Source organism: Hesperophylax consimilis, chromosome 27, assembly GCF_061612785.1.
Source record: "Hesperophylax consimilis isolate HC1 chromosome 27, BYU_Hcon_1.0, whole genome shotgun sequence".
Taxonomy (NCBI): Eukaryota; Metazoa; Arthropoda; class Insecta; order Trichoptera; family Limnephilidae; genus Hesperophylax; species Hesperophylax consimilis.
Window position 1 is genome coordinate 3,938,817 of NC_142862.1, and position 18,725 is coordinate 3,957,541.

The window sequence follows — 18,725 nt, forward strand, 5'->3', positions numbered from 1 at the left end:
TCTGGTTGGGACCCAAATTAATGCAAACTCGGCCTCGGTTTATGCAAACCCCGACCGGTCAAACTAGTTTGGAACACCCGCCCAGTTTCCTCTTAACCCTCAAATGCCCAAATATACCAGGAGCAATGTTTACCAATTCCATATGTTTTTTGTTTCATTCTTCAGATTCCTAACCATAACTAAATTATTATATTCATCCAGTACGCCAGCCACTATACATGCAACGGTATTTTTAAAATGATTTATAACAACATTAGAGATTACAGTGTCCGGAAACTAGTAGTACAAATGAGAAAATAGTGAATGATGATATTTTGGTGTAGTTTTTTTATTCGAGCTTTCGTTTTCTAGTAAATAAAGTTGGAATTTTTTACGTCGTATTAAAAAAATCATTAATAATTAATTTATTGATATTTTGGCTAGTATCAGGTATTAAACCCTTTCGGGAAAAATCCCGCCCACTGCATGGCAAGAATATTTAGTCAGAATGGTTGTAACTGTGTGCACTGCGCTGGTCAGTTTGAATACATTTTCTGAGAAATCCAGAGTAAACTCACCCTTAACCGGTCAGCAACGTAAGCAGATATACACGATAAAATAACGATAGCAGTCAAGTACAATAAGCGTGTTTACACGTCAACGCGTGTGTTTCCACAAAAATCGTCATAACTCCGTTATTCTTCTAGTGACATCCCTAAAACAAAAAGTAGAATATTCGTATTGAATGAAGCTTCACATCTCTATTCAAAGTTATCCATAGAAACCCGTAAAAAGACCTACTCAGTGGAAGCAAATTTTACCCGCCAAATCGTAAAACGACGCCAAGAAAGCCGTTTGACGTGCCGACCCGCCTCGCAAGTTTAATTATTTTTTTAAAAATATATTTTGTATGAAATGGTCAAAAAGTGAAGTGACAGAATTGTTTATTGTACATTTGTACGATGAAATAAGTGTTTTTTTTTACATTATCCGTGATTTTAGTATCGTTTTTACATAAAACATTACAGGTGAGTCATTTTTACAATTTTTTCATATTTCCATTCTAAATTTAAATATTTACAAATGTTAATATTTATTTATGATACAACAATTTGAAAGCCTATTTTGTAACCTTTCTAAAACAGTTTTTACTATTCGGCTCCGTTCAGTAATGTTTCATTTATAGAGCTTTGATTGTGAGGCGGTAATAACACAACGTTTTCGTGAAATTGACATTTCGTTTAAGACATCTTAGCTTCAAGTTTGCGAAAAGTCGGAGGGGTTAATTATGATAAAATCATGTGTGCATGCAAATTACTCAATATCTGTCATTGGAATTTCGAAAAAGTTATTTATCTTTTTTACTTGTACTATCGTGTAGAATCACCCCCCGAAGTGAATGCACTTTACCCCCGGACACCTGTATTATCATAAACCGCAGTGATAAATAAGTTTGTTTTGGGTATTTTAGTATTTTTTTCGGTTTTGAAAAAAATTAATGCCACGATTCTCTAGAATATACGAACATGAAGACGGTGACATTGATGAAAATTTTCAATTACATAGCAGTGATCAATATGAGTGCAGTGCTTTTCAAGTAAGAAGAAAACGAAATCTAAGGATTATATACTCGAGCGACAGTGAAGATGCCATTTGTTATCTTATTTTTGAAAACATGTCATTCACCCATGAGGAAAAAACTCATTACGTGAATGTACATTTATAACACAAATATCCTCGTTCATCTGCCTAGAATAAATTCAATAATATTATGGTTATCCAAGCTCGGGAATAGTGTTGCTTTATTTATTTCTATATCTCTGTTCAATTATATGTTTGGAATTTATTTATCGTCGTTTTCTACATATTGGTTTGAAGGCTTGTTGATAATCTATAAATAAAGCTGACAGCTTTAAATATCAATTACAAACAAATTAAACAGTAATTACAATAATTATTGTGTTCAAGAAATATTGTCATAGGGTTTTACCGTTATTTCGTTATCAATTAGTACCCTCTTAATAGTGTTAATTATTGTTTGTTGTGTTTCAACATGCAGTTGCTACATAATTGTTTTTCTGAACTGGAATATCTTATAGTTAGAAATAGAAATATAGACCCTTCAATATAATTGAAAATCTAAGTTTAATAATAATGTGGTCACCCTAAAAGTTAGCGAGCAACACTGTGAACAAAAGAAAGCGGTGTGCAAGAAAAGTGTAATAATTGCTACAATTTAGATGACAAAAATAAAGGAAAAGGGTTTAAATAAAACGGTTAGTGCAAAATGATCAATCGACCTAGACTAAATCACTAACAATTACTTGTAATATTATGTAAATACATGAATCAAATTCAATAATATTAAATAATAATATCATTGAATATACAAAAGAAAAAATTGTAAATTAAAATTGATTTCTACAAATAAAAGATAACAATAAATGTATAAGTACCTGATCCTCCTAAAGTCCAGTTCCTGCGGGGAGACAGTCTTCCAGGCTCCGTGCAGGAAGTCTCGACAGATCTTTGCCGCAGCCTCTCGCATCTCCACCTCGTTGCAACACATCGGTAGGTACTGGAACAAGCCAGAACAAACATATTTTTAGAGTCGGTGCTGCTCAAATTTATTTCAAATATGAGACCATCAGGATCAAAAACGGTCAAATCCAAAAAAACAATGTGATGAAACTAACACTGACAATTTTTTAATTTTTAGACGTCACTTTCAAAATTAGTAATATAATTCTATTTGAGTGTACTTTGCTAATATTTTGCCACTGCTTAGCAAATCCTTTTGAGTCAAAATTGATCAAATCAACAAATCCACTGGAACACTTTGGCCGCATTTTGGCGAATTCGTAAAAACCCAGCTCACGTTGGCAAAATGTGGCCAAGGTAGAGATATATTAAAACATTTTTTAAATTTATTTCAAAAGTTCCCGCTTGTCCGCAACTTCGATATTCACAAAGCTAATGGTTTTACGAAGCTAGTAATTTCACAGTTTATCAAAAGATGTCTTGCATTTCAGTAAAATAAATAAATATAAACAAATTATCCCAGTGGCCAGATATTTTTTTCATGGCAGTTTGTTGTCGCGTTAACAATTCCCAAGAAAGTGTATTTTACACAAATTCTTTTATGTATTGTGTATCAATGTATTCGTTGTTGAATCCTTCGCTTATTTAAAGTTATTTCAAAGTCTATATTAAGTGCTACATAGTTCTAATACTCTATTGCCAATATTATCTCTAAGGGCACGTTTTCGGAGATAGCCATTTATGATCTCAAATTTTTCGGTAAAGTTTTATTATAAATAGCTGTACCCGCCAAGTGCTGCTGTAGTTCAGTCTGTCTGTGCAGATAGAGAAACAATAACTTGTGTTGCTCTTACGTCCGACAGATGGTGCTGTTTTAAAAAAAAGCATGTTTGTCCAATAAAAGCATGTTTTTATTTGTCACAGGTAACATCTACATAACACTGGTATAAAAAAAACACAGGCATATTCGAATGCAACGTTGTATAAAATAATACTGAAGTTATAGGAAACACTAACTTTGCGTTAATAAATTTATTTTATAACGGTATGTCAAATGGTTTCAGCACAAACGTGTCTTAGTCAGGGAAGATGGAAACTAAATATATAATAATATTGCACGAGTACAAGATTCAAACGTATTAGACACAGAAGAGATAAACCATAAGAAGGGTATTACGGTTGTGTCCATCATCCAAAGTAAGGTCAATTATAGCAAAACATGGCATGAAGAAAAGACGTCAAATTATCAGTTTTTTTAACGAAATAGCTACTAAAATTCATTATTTTCCATTTCGGGAAACTGAAATACTTCTCAATATTAACTGATTAAAACTGTTTTAAAATAAAATGTGCGTATTAAGCGTGTATCTGTATATTTTTTCCATCTTTAGAATTAATGATGGTCTTAACATTACGCCCTGTAAATTAACTTAATCACAGTCATCACAGCTGTGACATCTCTTCGCAGGATCGCATCTGTAAGTCTGGGCGGCGAGGTGAAAAACTAACCAATAGCATCCCTCGCCTTAATAAGAGACGAAACAATGCAGGAATGAGAAAGTATTTAAGAAGTGATAAAAAAATACGTACTCTGAAATTAGATGGTTTATTATACTAGGAATTTTCCATTCAGCGGTAATAAGTGATTAAGCAAGTGCAAGAGAGACAGAAACAACGATTGAGAAAGGGAGGCAAGCTTGAGACGTTGTTTCACAAAAACGGCGATATACAAATTGATAAATAAATTTTTACTATTAAGCCAAATAAATAAAGTGTTAAACTTACTTCCAAAATACTAAGTTATATGGATTTCTGAATTAATATTCAATCTTTTGACAATTTCCCACAGAGAATGAAGCTGGAATTCAGTATGATCATATTGAATTGCAACATAATCATAATATAAACATAATGTTGTATCTGCATTTGTTCATTTGTATCACATTATACCCACAATATGAGCATGTGTTATATTCAACTACGCATTTGTTGCAAACTATAAGCATTATTATAGCGGATGATTTTAAATGTATTCAATATTAACTCATCTTATCTTACATAATTTTTGCTGAACATATTCTAACCACAGTACGTTAAATGCTTTTACGACAAAAATAATTTATTCTGACATATAGTCCCCATCATAAAAATGATAAAAATTTATCATGTATATAGTTATATTATGCTTCAAGCCACACATAACTGACTAACCATCACACCGTTTTCCGCATGGTAGACAGAGAGGATGGACTGCGAAACAACTCGGTATTGGCACACACATTCACATTCATACATACTCCTCTATTATTCTGACTCTTTACATGGCCCGACTCAAGTATCTGCTTCACTTAATGGTGCCATATCTTTCACTGGCATCCCAGACTTTTACTACCATTGACATTCGCATTGTATATTACACTCATTTATTCGTTCATTCGCTCTACATGCCCAAACCATCTGAGCGTCTCTTTCTTAATCTTACTCGTTACGCTTACATCCACCAGGTAGCCAAAGGGAATCTGACTCTTGGCTGCATTGACCACCGCCCACAGCGACCAGAACAGGTGATTCGCCATATGTTTGTTAAAAGGATAAGGTCACGCCACCCCCGCGCTCCCCGCAACTTGGTTTGTTCCCCTTTCCTTGATTTTTTTTTATTTTTTTTTTATTTTTTTTATTTTTTTTATTTATCAACTTTCAAAAATACATTTTTTACAATTAAGTCCCGTTAAACTGATTGATATCAGTTTGTCAACGGGTTCTTTTAACAATTACTTCTTAAATACATATACAATTTTAACAAGTACATAAAATATACGGTCAGTGGTTGAGTGGGCATAGCGCTTGGGTCTCACCCGAGCGTCGCGTGTTCGATTCCTCGGCTGGCTAAGTCCTCCATCACAACACAAGCAACATTTTCGGCTTTCTGTGGTGGTAGTAGGAGATTTTCAAACATTGTTGGGTTATTCGTAACCCGGGAATGTTTGTCTTTCTTTTTAAAAAAAATTAAAATTAAATATACACATAATTACATTAATACAAAAAAATTCTTTCACATAACCATTTTTTTAACATACATTTCCTTCTGTGAGTCAATTCACAGCTTTTTATTGAGTTTGGTAACATGTTGTAAATTATTGGAACGAGGTATTCTAGAGTTCTTTGACCATATTTATTCAGGTATCTGGGAACTACAAGTCCATCGTTTGCAATTAGTCTTGTATTATGAACATGTGTCACTATTTTATTATGTTCAGATTGAGATGTATGCTGACTCGCAATTTTAAGCCACAATAAAGCACGAACAGATAATACATTTACAGAGTTGTATAGTAATGACTTTGGTACGTCATTTCTTTGTTCGTATTTAGTTCTGTTTAATAATAATTTTACCAAAGAATATTGTACATTTTGGACTGAAAGAAGATTTGTTTTTGTTGAATGTCCCCAAGAAGTTATTCCGTATCTTATTAGGGATTCCGCCAATGATAGGTATACTATTTTAAGGGTATTTGGTGGAACAAAAAACTTTAATCTATAAAGTTTGCTCACTATAGCTCTAAGCCGTGTGCACACTTTTTGTATATGTATATCCCATTTAAAATAACAATCAATTGTTAAGCCTAGATATACGTATTTTGAAACAAGTTCAATATTTTTGCATGAGCATGGTTGTATTACAAAGTTATGAATGCAATTAAAGTCATGAGAAATAATTTTAGGAGTTATGGTGATGTTATTATGAGGAGATCTGATGTGCATAAGCTTCGTTTTTTTAGCATTGATTATTAAACCTACATCATGTGACCATTTTTGAAGAGTGACAAAGTCAATTTGAAGTAAATTACTCGCTATTAATAAATCCTCATGTGAAATAACTAATGCAGTGTCGTCAGCATAAACGTAATGTTTTACATGAGAAAAAATAAATTTCATTGCAGTAACATATATTATATACAAGGTAGGGCCTAGTATGGACCCTTGTGGTACGCCTGCGAAAACAATATTTTTTTTGCTAAAATGATCAAAAATTTTTACACAAATCTTTCTATTTTGAAAGTAGTTAACAAATAATTTATGTAGGTTTCCTGTAATTCCAATGTTTTCTAGAGTTTTAAGTAATTTACTATGATCAATCGTATCAAAAGCCTTTGAATTATCAATAAATAATACGAGTACATGTTTTCTTTTGTTAAGATCATTATTAATTTTATTTGAAAATTCTTGAAGTAGTAGATCTGTGCTTTTATTTTTTTGGAAACCATATTGATGGGTATCAATAATAGAAAATTTTTCAAGGTACTTTATTAGTTTTACAGATATATATTTTTCTAGGATCTTTTCAATTGCAGGTAAAATACTGATCGGTCTATAGTTTTCAATTTCACTGTGTTTACCACCTTTGTAGATAGGTCGGATTATGCTACATTTAAGATCTTCAGGTATAATTGCCTCCGATAAAATCATATTAATTAATAGAGTTAAAATAGGTCCTAAGATATTAAAGTGTTTTTTAATGTCAGACATTCTAATTTTATCTATCCCCGGCGATTGACTATTTTTTAAACTTTTGACTACTTTTTCAATATCACAAAGTTTTGCTTGTGTTAAGAGCATGCTGTGTGGAAGTCTATGTGTTTGAATATGAAAAGCTTTTTTGTCACATCTATGTAATAGTTGCTTAACCGCTTCTGTGCCAAGAGCGAGTTAACTCGCATTCTTGGCCTGCTGTGCACAGCTACACTTCTACCTACTGGCATTTAAAAGGTTAACATTGTCAGAAAAAAAGTTTGCAAAATTGTTAGATGTTTGTTCAGTCGTTTGTTCTTTTTTTAAAAAATAGTTTGATATTACTTGGTCGCAATTACTTTTGCTCTTCCTCCCTAACAATCTGTTTATTTCGTCCCACGTTTTTTTAGAGTCGGCAAAGTAATTTTTAAATTTTGAGTTGAAGAATTTTAATTTGCATGTACTGATTAATTTTGTAACTTTGTTTCGATTACATTTGTACTCTCTTTCATAAAATTTATTTGTAGGATTATTTTTCCATCTTTTGTAAAGTGTATCTTTTAATTTGATTTTTGATAATAAATCTTCATTTATCCATTCATTTATGGCATTAGGTCTGATTTGAGGTTTATAAGACTTTACTACAGTACTTTTTTCATAGATTTCATTAAATTTATTTTTAATTTTATTATACAGAGTAACGCAATCCACTTCTTTCAAAAGAATATTCCAACTATATTTTTTTATTTCTTTATCAACACGTTTTTGAGACAGAATTGTGATTTTTTCATTTTGTTCAATATTTTTGACGTCATGGTATTGTAAATTTAGTCCCGTCATAAAATGATCAGCAATTCTCGAATCAATTACACACGCGGACAAGTTACATTTATTAGATCTAACATATATGTGGTCAATACAGGATTTGGTTATTTGACCAGCAACGATTGCTTCTCTAGTCGTATCATTAATACATTTTGTTAAGTAATTACTGGTAAGTATATTTTCATAAGCTATTATATTTGAATCACTTTGATTTAGTATGTTAAGATTAATATCCCCAAAAAATATTATATTATCATTAAAGTTTACATTATTGCAAAAAAAACAAGAAATTTCATTTAAGAATCCCTTTTAATTGAGGTTAGGTGGTCTATAAATTGCTAAAATATAAAAATTACATTTATTAGGTAATGTCAATATTCCAAACACATTTTCAAAGTGAATGGTTTCAACTATTTTTTGTTTAAAATTTAAATGTTCCCTTATATACAGCAATATTCCACCTCCTTGTTTATGTTTTCTGCAATAATAATACGATTTATATCCTGGAATATCATATAATTTAATAAGTTCCTCGTTAATTGCAGTTTCGCAAAGCATAATTACATCTATGTCTTTCAAACAGTTTTTCAAATAGGCATGAAGAATATCCCAATACTTGTTTAGTGATCTTATATTTATTTGGACACAGGTTAGGTTAGTATTGCTTTTATTAATATTTTGTGCGTGAATCCAACATTCTAAATTGCTTACTCGGGTAAATTCTACATCAGAATCATTTTCAATATAGTTGAAAGCCATTTAAAAATATAATATAATATTATACTCGTAACATTCAGTATAATGGTTGGAAGTTGAAATATAGCATCTATTAATAATGTACAAAATAATAATGATGTACAAAATATACTTGAATATTTTAAAAAATGCTTGTAAAAAATCAATTGAAAAATAGATTTTAATTTTGTGCATCTTATAAAGAAAAATATCGAACTGTTTGTAATAATAGTATTATCCTCGTATATTTTAATATTATGGTTGTTGGGTTTAGTATTATTTGATACTATTTCCCAAGAAGCTATGTACAACCTAGTATTGAGTAATACAAAACAAACTTGAATAATATCGGCGTGTAAGTAGAATATATAAAAAGAGATATGTTTCAATAATAATACGAGAGAATACTGCTGTAGAGTTATGTGCAAAATACTACTATAGAGTACAAAATAAACTTCAAGAATATGGATTTGTAAAACGTAGTTAGAAATGTCAATTTTATGACATCCTGATGAAGAAAACATTAAAACATTACGATTTTCAATAATCGATTTTTTGGTGTGCAATTTCAAGCATTTTTTTATAAAACTTACAATTAATCTTGTCATTTGCTCGGTGATTTGATGGAAATGTCAGTTTATTTTTTAGGTTATGTTGTTCACAGTTCAGACATTTGGGTGCTTGGCTTATATTAATACAAGTCGTATGTGTGTGAGGGCCTCCACAATAGCTGCAGCTAGCTGCGTCCTTTTCTTTCCCAAGGCATCTACTTGATGTGTGTCCAAAGCGTAAGCAATGGAAACATTGTACCAGCGGGTTTGCATCTTCGGCGTAAATTCTTTGATATCCGATATTTATTTTTTCTTTTTGTATTATAGTTCTTCGGATGTCCTTGTCTACCTCTACAATGAAGTTCATCGTGTCGTTGTATTTATTTTTAACAACCTTTTTCACATTTATTAGTGATTTGATATCTGTAGTGTGTGTAAAAACTTTAAGATATTCGTTTTGTTCAAATAGGTCATCAGTAAAATCTTCAGTGTTGTAGTCATTGAAGATGCCTTTGAATATAAGTGTAGGTTTTTTTTTCATAAGTTCTTTTGCTTCTACATCCTGTAATTCTTTGGAAATTTCTTTTTGCAGCATCAGTGCGTCCTCTTTTTTAAAGCATTTTATGATTAATCTGTTTTGAGAAATTTTTTTAATGCTGTCAATATTAATCCTTAATTTTCCGTTTTTAATTTTTTCTTGGATTCGTTTTTGGAGTTTTTCATTTGTTTCTTTATTATTTTGATTAGGGGTAATCATTAGGGGAAATTCGTTTTTTCGATTTAAGTATCGTTTTTTATCTACTGATTGGTCATACGACTCAAGTTTGACATTGTTTTCAGTCATTTCAATGGCGACGTGACCCATCAGTGCCAATATTGTATTCACTTTTAATGTAATTAAGTTTTGTTGATCCTTGGTAAATTTTTTTGTTGGATCTTGTACTGCCTCCAACAGGTCTTGAATTGCCGTCTTGCATGATTCCATAAATTGGTGGTTATTTGTGTGCGTCATGTTTACCCCAATTTACACTGTGTTGTTTATTTCGTTGAGTTGTGTGTTATTGTCACAATCACTGGTTGAGCTCTAATGGACTCCAATAGAACACAGTTAAATTTACAAAATGCACCGTGATAAAGCACTTGAATGACAGTATGTTTAGCCACCTTTTTAAGGAAAACTTTTTTAATCAGTAAGTTCACTCACTTGAATATAAATCTTCAGATTATTCACTGTTTTTAAGCGGTTTTAGTGAGAGCACAAATATCGCGTCTACTCGCTGTTACGTACTTGGTTGAACTTCATGATGAGCTAGTCTATCAATTTGGATGTCTATGGTGGACTCCAAAGTGTAATTCTAAGTGACTTCTAACAGGTGGGTAGGGAGTTTTGTAATGTCTATGGTGGACTCCAAAGTGTAAATCTAAGTGACTTCTAACAGGTGGGTAGGGAGTTTTGTAATGTCTATGGTGGATTCCAAAGTGTAATTCTAAGTGACTTCTAACAGGTGGGTAGGGAGTTTTGTAATGTCTATGGTGGACTCCAAAATGTAAATCTAAGTGACTTCTAACAGGTGGGTAGGGAGTTTTGTAATGTCTATGGTGGACTCCAAAGTGTAATTCTAAGTGACTTCTAACAGGTGGGTAGGGAGTTTTGTAATGTCTATGGTGGACTCCAAAGTGTAAATCTAAGTGACTTCTAACAGGTGGGTAGGGAGTTTTGAATTAAAAAATATTGATTTGAATTTAAGAGTTGTTCTTAATATAAAATCTAACATCTTCAGTACAGCTACTAGCCTAGTTTGTGATTCCATTTCTTGGATTACAGACTATCATTGTTAGTATTTTGTATCATTAATGTACTTACTTGTACTATTGGCTATTGCTTATTACATTTATTTTTTTACCATTTCTGCTTTCCTGATCCTTTATGCGTTCTACATCTATAATATATATTGGTATACAGCAACTGTTTTATAGAGACTATGAAAAATAGATAAATATACTTAAAAGTTAGTTAGTTATGTAGATAAGAGATTAACCCCTTGACCCGGAAAATATTTATAGCAGACGGCGTGTCTTCCTCGAGACTCTCAAGAAACACACTGTGTTTTTATTTACAACGGTAGTGTAAATCTAAAGCAGTCATTCCCAAAGTGGGATATATCAACTCCCCATGGGTCGACTTCGGCCTGCAGGGGGTCCATGTGAATGAGATGTAAATGGGGTTCCATGAGGGTGGATTCCATTTAGGCAGCCCGTCAATAAAATTTTGGCTTCCAGTAAATGTATCGATCGACCTAATACAGATTTTTTATAATGAAGTGTCAGTAAATTAAAAAACACGGGGACAAAAGGGTTTAGGGACCTCTAATCTAAAGCATTGCCATTTGGAATATTTTCTTACATTGGCTAAAATAATATTATTATGTTAAACTGAAGTTCTACACCAAGGCTGCCCAACCTTTTTAACAGTTGGGCCAAATTGACGATTTTGAATCACAGGCGGGCCACTGAGTACCTGACGGTTCCTGTTTCCATGGGGGGGGGGGTTGTTAGAGAATTTCTATAAAACATAATTCCCCACAAAAAAAATTCAGAATGAGTGCTCCCCACAAAATATTGAAATCCATGGGGGGGGGGGGTTGTTACGGAACTTCGCTGAAAAAAAATTCGGCGCTCAAAAACATCATATGTGATTCCCCACAACAATTTTTCAAATTCCATGGGGGGGGGGGTGGCTACAAGATTCCATTTCGGACGCAAAAAATATTATATCAAAAATTTACCGGTGTATTTTTGTTTAAAAAGTAAGTTCACAACACTGGTGACCGCGCGCAAGCTGCATTGTTTGTTTTACCGCAGGCCCGCGACACTTTTTCAAATTGGCGGATTGACGGGTTTTTTGAAAATGGTTCAAGCGGGCCACTTATAATTCGTTCGCGGGCCACATTGTGGCCCGCGGGCCTGGGGTTGGGCAGCCTTGTTCTACACCAAACATTATAGGAATTACAAAATATCTAAGAACATGACAAATTAGACAGGCACTCGGGTAATCCATTTGGCATTCCTGAAAGTATGAAAACACAAAACTGATAATTGCATTGTCAATTATGTATGTCATTACGAGTAATGTTGTTATCTTGCCAAACATGTGCATTTGTGTTAACACTTTACGGAATTAAACAGCATTACTCATAGACGATGAGTGTGTCATACAAATGAATGTGGCTAGATAGTATGAATTCAACCACATCCGGCCAAATGTGTTCAGAGGGCGCCAGTAGCACTGCGGGGGCGCCACAAGACATGAGGAACTGCAGAGGTGTTTTTTAATAAAGAGGAGACGTTTTACGTATAGTTTCCGTAAACACTTAGGCCATAGGTCCATTGTGTTATCTCCCATTTTACCTCATTTCTTTAACATTAACTCGGTCCTTTGATAAAGTTCACCAGGGTTGTCATAGGATATGTGGCTACGTCTTCTGGTTCCACAATGTGTCTTCCCAGGTATCTGAGACTTGTCCCAAAAGAGCGGGACATTGGCATCAAAGGTGAATTGGAGTCTCTTCATCCTCTTCACTTTTCCTGATTTTTGGCGTTTTCCACTCCTAACAACTGCATGTACATCCTGAGATGGCAGTGTACTGTTAGTAGTCCTACCAGTTTCCTCAGTGAGTTTCTTCCCATGCTGAGTAGTTAGAAACGGGGTAAAGTAGCGAGAAAAAATTTTTGCATTGCGAGGGATATGATCTGGCAACTTTCTGACTAAATGTCAAATGCGTAGATCGCTATGCGGGGGCATACAGTTCATAAGAATGACCTCCGTGGTCAAGCGGTTAAGATCCTCAATTACATATCCAGAGAGAGCAGGTTCGAATCCCAGCGAGTGTTAATAAATTTAATTATGAAGTATATTTACGGGATGTTACAGAGAGGTAGATACTCTCAGTATTACCTCGGTGTAAGACCACGATTCAGAAATGCAAAGTTGCTTGAAATGTTTGGTGAGCTATTCTGAACAATCAGGTCCCAATTGGGGATGGTGAGTTCTACTGGCTTTGGACAGTGTCGGACCCGGAGTCAATCAGCACCTTGCTCGAGTAAAATTTTGGCGCTTATCTTCAAAGCCAGTAGACGGCTAGGTCACCTACATAGTTAGGTAGGTTATCACTAATTGAGATTATTTTTATGAAAAATAATCTCAAGAGCGATGATGTGTTAGGTATTATCAGCTCCTTTGCACTTTGGAAAGTCAGCGCCCGGAGCTGACTGCTCTAATACTTCCACTTAGGGCCGGTCATGGCTTTGGACAGTAATGCGGTATTCACATAAATTATAATAAAATAACTGTTTTTGTCCCAAGAAAAGAAAAAACAGTTGGTAAAGCATCAATGATACGGGGCTAGTTTACAAGCTACAAGCCAGCGAGTTCGCTAGCAGCTTGTAAACTGGCCCCATGTCATCGGCTTTTTTACAATCTGCTAGTTGACTATCCGATTGTAAAAAAGCAGATTGTAAAATAAAAAGACGGGCTAATTTACTCGCCATTCGCTGGCGTGTTGGCTTATAAGCTAGTTAACTAGCCGTGTGTCATCATCGCTGCTAGTGAACTGTGAACTAGTTGCCAGTATCTTTGCGTTTTGGCAGTCAGCAAAAATGTCAACGGAAGTAGTTCGCGCGGCAGTAATTATCTTAGCTTATGCTATCAAGAAGGATTTACAACGAAAACTAAAGAAAAACTTGAAGCAGAAAAGAAAATGGGCAAGATGAAGGATAGAAAAACGCGATGAATATGGTGCTTCCAGCCGTTTATTGAGAGAGTTCAAGGACGAAGATCCTTTGGCTTTGAGCGAGTGGAAAGTTTTGTGTGTCATCGACACTCGCTAACTCGCTTACTCGCTAGCTTATAGACTCGTCGACTAGCAGCTCGTAAACTAGCCCCGTGTCATCGATGCTTAAGAATGTATATGAGTTGATTACTCAATACTTTTATAGTCTATCAATCTTACATCAAAATTGATGCAAAAATATGGTACATCCCTGTAAGACTTCCCCCCAAAGTGATAACAGATTATTGCCTCATTAGCAACCTTTGCAATATGGTCCGACATGCTGGGTTTTATCATGTACAGTATATAATTAAGTATATAATCAAAATCTGATCACCGATTGTTCCCATGATACAACTATATGCATAGATGCTATCAGGCCGTAGAAACATAGCCAGAAGATTGCAGTGACAGACATTATGGTCCCAAATTCTTAGACATATTTAATTATTATCTCTTTATATGGTCACTTATCAAATTAAATAGTAGTATAAATTGGACTTGTTAATTTCTTTCAACTAACCAAGATTCTAAGTGGAATAAAGAAATAGAATACAGTATAGTCATTATAATCGGAAGCCACTATAATCCAAACTTCCAGTAATTCAATTCAGTTTTATATTTTTAAACTATTACAAAATTGTTCATTTTTAGTGTGTTTTTAAATACATTTTTAAATGAGAAATGGGAAGGCAGATAAATATATTGAAAGAAGGGTAAATGTAGGTAACTACAATAATGAAGGACGGATCGCGGTTTGCGCTAACAAAAGATTGTCCAAAGAAGCGAAGTTAGCTGTGCACAATGGAGTGCTGATACCCACCCTGATGTATGGCAGTAAGGCATGGAACTGGCAGAGAAAGGATGAAATGAGATCCCTGAGGCATATGTGTAGTAAAACCATGAATGATAGTGTGAAAAATGTACGTAGAGATCCACAAATAATGTAAGGCTGATGTAAGCGTAATGAGTAACATTAAGAAAGGGACACGATGGTTTGGATATGTAGAGCGAATGAACCAAGAAAAGAGTGTAAGGAGAATATACTGCCGTGGTAAATAAAAACACCAGTATCTTCCTTGAGATAAACTATGTTTTTAGTTACCGCGGCAGTACATGACGCAAATGTGAATGGTAGACTAAGAAATCGGGGACACCCGAGGAAGACATGGCACGAAGTGAATCAGAACCATATAATATGAATGTGAATGAGGCAAGGAATGTGCCAAGACCGAGTCGTTTGGTGGTCTGTCCCCTGGCTATCATTTCGAGCAACGTTTAAAACTCCGAATGGTAGTCTTACACCAGGGCAATACTAATAGTATCTTCCACTGAAAATATTTTAACAATTTCACCAAAAGTAAGAAAAAATTTACCTTACTTCGGAAGCATAGACACGCCCACAACACAATTCGATCGGATTATCTCTTCAGTGGGTATAAGTGAACCCACTTCAAAGAGATGAAAAAAAAATTACTAATAAAATTGATATAAATATTAGTACATACTTTTAATGATTATTTTCACATGGCAACACACATTATTGCTGTATGAGAATGGGTTATTATCTACTGACGTATCAGGAAGATGAAGCTTTGATGATCAGCTATCAGTCAGATAAATGTCCAATAAATAGTTATCTGATATTAAAAACATTATATTATATTATAACCACTGAGTTAATACCAAGAAAAATGTTACAAAATAAACACTGCTAATAATTTGCTTCAATAAAAATATACCTATGTGAAATATTACACTTTCTTTGGCATTGTAATAAAATTGAAAGACTAATTATGTAGTATAATTTTTGTTTAAGATTAAATGCAACATTCTGCGTGTTCGTAGATGGCGTTAATTAATTTATTTTATTAAAATACACTTTATATATTGGGACAAATTATTTTTTTGCGCCCGAACACAAGCAATATAAATACAAATAAACAGTTGTCAGTAAAAAAAACTCAATTCTTTCAAGAAAGATATACAAATACAATTATTTGTACTGATGATTCAATCCAATATTGTATTTGTATCCTTTTCTTTAATGAATTGTTTTTTTTTACTGGATGTGCTGTACAAAGAACAGGTACCAGTTAGTAGCTGAGTGGCCCAAAGCTATGGTTCCTACCCAAGCATCGCCGATTTACTGAAGAAAAAAGTTTAACGCCTCAAAATATTTGTTCAGTTTTGGAAACAAACAGCTATTACCCGTATAGTCAATTTGTACGCTTTTAATATGAACTAAACAGTGTTAGAGAGAGAAAACACCAAGCTTTATATTCAAATATAGAAGAACACAGAAGAATTAAAATGGAAGCCTCTATGTAACCAAAGGTTCCATTTTACATACCTTTGGTATCCCTGCGTTGTGTACATGTGAAAATATTGAACTGGTTAAAAAATATGTTTATTTAGGTGTTATTATTGATTGTTTTTTCAAATGGGATTTACAGATAAATAAAGTCTGTGAACGACTGAGATCTATTATTAGTAGATTATATAAATTAAAATTTTATGTTCCAATATGCACACTTCGAATAATTTATTTATCACTAGCTGAATCTATCATAAGGTACGGAATTACAGCTTGGGGATTTTCCTCTAAAACAAATATAAATCATGTTCAAGCAGTTCAAAATTCTCTTGTTAAATTATTAGCTCATAAAAGTTTATATGAACAAAGGCATAATGTTCCACACCTTTATCAAAATCTGAAAATCCTCTCGGTAAGAGCAATTATGTGGTATAAAATAATTTTTCAGCACATAAATAGCCCTATGTACATAAATAGACTGGAACACACTTACAATACTCGATTTACATTAAATGAAGGACTAATCGTACCAAAGCATGTAAACAAATATGGAAAAAGAACGCTAGACTACATGATACCAAATTGTTTAAATATGTTACCTGCAGAAATCAAAAAATGTACAAATATAAAAAGAATTTTTTTGTTGAAAAATTGGCTAGCTGAAAGAAATAGTTTGTACTAGACTCTAATACAAACTATTTCTAACTGCATACGCTTTAATTGTTTTTTGTTTTTATTTTTATTGTATTACACCTCTCATGATATGAATGTATACATTTGATATAATCTGTTTAAGTTAAAAGCACCCAATGACAAACTACTTTAAAGTAGTTTATTGGGACTTTTTGATTTTTTATATTATTTTGATATTTAATAAAAAAAAAAAATAAAAAAAATAAAAAAAATAAAAAACATAATTTGAGAATATTTGATGAAACTGTGTGAATTTTTTATTAATTATTTTTACACGAAATGAAAAAGAAGTGAGGTGAGAATAATGTTAATAATAAATCTGTCTGTGCAGATAGAGAAACAATAACGCATATTGCTTTTACGTTCAAAAAAGCATGTTTTTACCAGTCACAGGTTTTTATATAATATACGTTATATATAATATAGGTTATATAATATAATATAGGTATATAAAAACACATGCATATTCAAAACATTTAAATTTTTATTTATATAGAAGTTTTGAATTTAAAAAAATGTGTATTTTTTTGGTTTTCAGTATTTAGACGAAAAAACGTAAGGAGAGCCATTTTTCATGTTCGACTTTTTGAAATTGTGTATTTAAAAACAAAATAAAAATTTAATTTCAAATAGGATTTCATCTTTCACCTTTCAAAAACAGTTTTTAGTTTTGGGATGCATCCAAAAATATTCCATTTATTTGGATTTTATTGCAAAGTGAAAGTACAAATTCTCTGATCTGACAGCGTCTTCAAGAAATAACGGTCATATGCCAGAGGCCTGCGGGGTTGAAAGTTTTGAAAAGCATTCTTAATCTTAAATGTATACCCCTTTCGAGATATGTATAGCTTTGTGGTTTACAAGAAAACACAAGGTCCCTAAAATGGCCCTGTTAATATAATTTTTTTTTTCAAGAGACAATAAAACTTGGGTTTGTCCAAATTTGGTGTATGATACATTGATACAAAGGGTCACAACGGTTAATCATTATAATCTATCAGATTATATATTTGTACAATGCTCAAATATATATAGTCATTTTTTTATGTGAATACCACATAAGAGTCCCAACTCTTCGGAGCCAGTAAGACTACAAAATCCCCAATTGGCGCATGTGGTGTGGCTGAAGGTAGTGCGAAGGGAAGGGAGATGGGAAAGAGGAAGGTGGGTAAGTACCTGACCAAACACGGCCAAAGCCATTTCAAGCAGCATTTCAATTACGATTGGTGATCTTACACCGGGGCGATACTATGGGCGTTTCTTATACTCTGGAACAAGCAGTAATAATACATTGCGAAATGACACAAATAAAATTTACTAACCGTCTAACATATTTTCTGTCATAACTACCGTTCTATAATATAGAGAAAAAATAGAGGAAAAAGAGCATTAAAAAGATTTCTCATAATAGTTATTTATCGATAGTTGTAAATCTTCCCAGCAGAAACGGCTTTCATAGCTAAATCAAAAATTCTGAAAGATGTAATAGACATAAAATGTAGATACAACAAACGTACCTTATATTTGGTGAATAGTGTCTTAAACATTACAACAATTGCATAGTACCGGAACAAAAACAAAAAAGTATCCCTCAACAATTTGACAGTTCACTGAAAACTAACCTAAAAAAGGGCACCACTAATATCTACGAAGTTAGCCGCGAATCAAACTGCAGACAGAAAAGAGCGCGTTTTATGATGGTTTTACGTGTATAATTTACAAATAATATTATGTATGAATTTAATT

At 33.1% G+C, this 18,725-nt stretch overlaps 1 protein-coding gene across 5 annotated transcripts in view; it reads right to left on the reverse strand.

Annotated features, from left to right (window-relative positions):
- The window catches only part of LOC149410488 (choline/ethanolamine kinase), a 73,443-nt gene that overhangs the window by 34,299 nt on the left and 20,419 nt on the right, over window positions 1-18,725 (reverse strand). For 2 of the 5 annotated variants that reach the window (XM_089648143.1, XM_089648142.1), the window contains exons 1-2: window positions 3,307-3,538; window positions 2,436-2,557 (exon numbers count right to left, since the gene is read on the reverse strand). In XM_089648143.1, the coding sequence (XP_089504269.1) occupies window positions 2,436-2,557; window positions 3,307-3,408 (224 nt within the window). In that variant the 5' untranslated portion in view covers window positions 3,409-3,538. Of the gene's footprint in view, window positions 1-2,435; window positions 2,558-3,306; window positions 3,539-18,496; window positions 18,644-18,725 lie in introns of those variants that run through there. The other 3 variants (XM_089648140.1, XM_089648139.1, XM_089648141.1) reach the window with 3 other exon arrangements.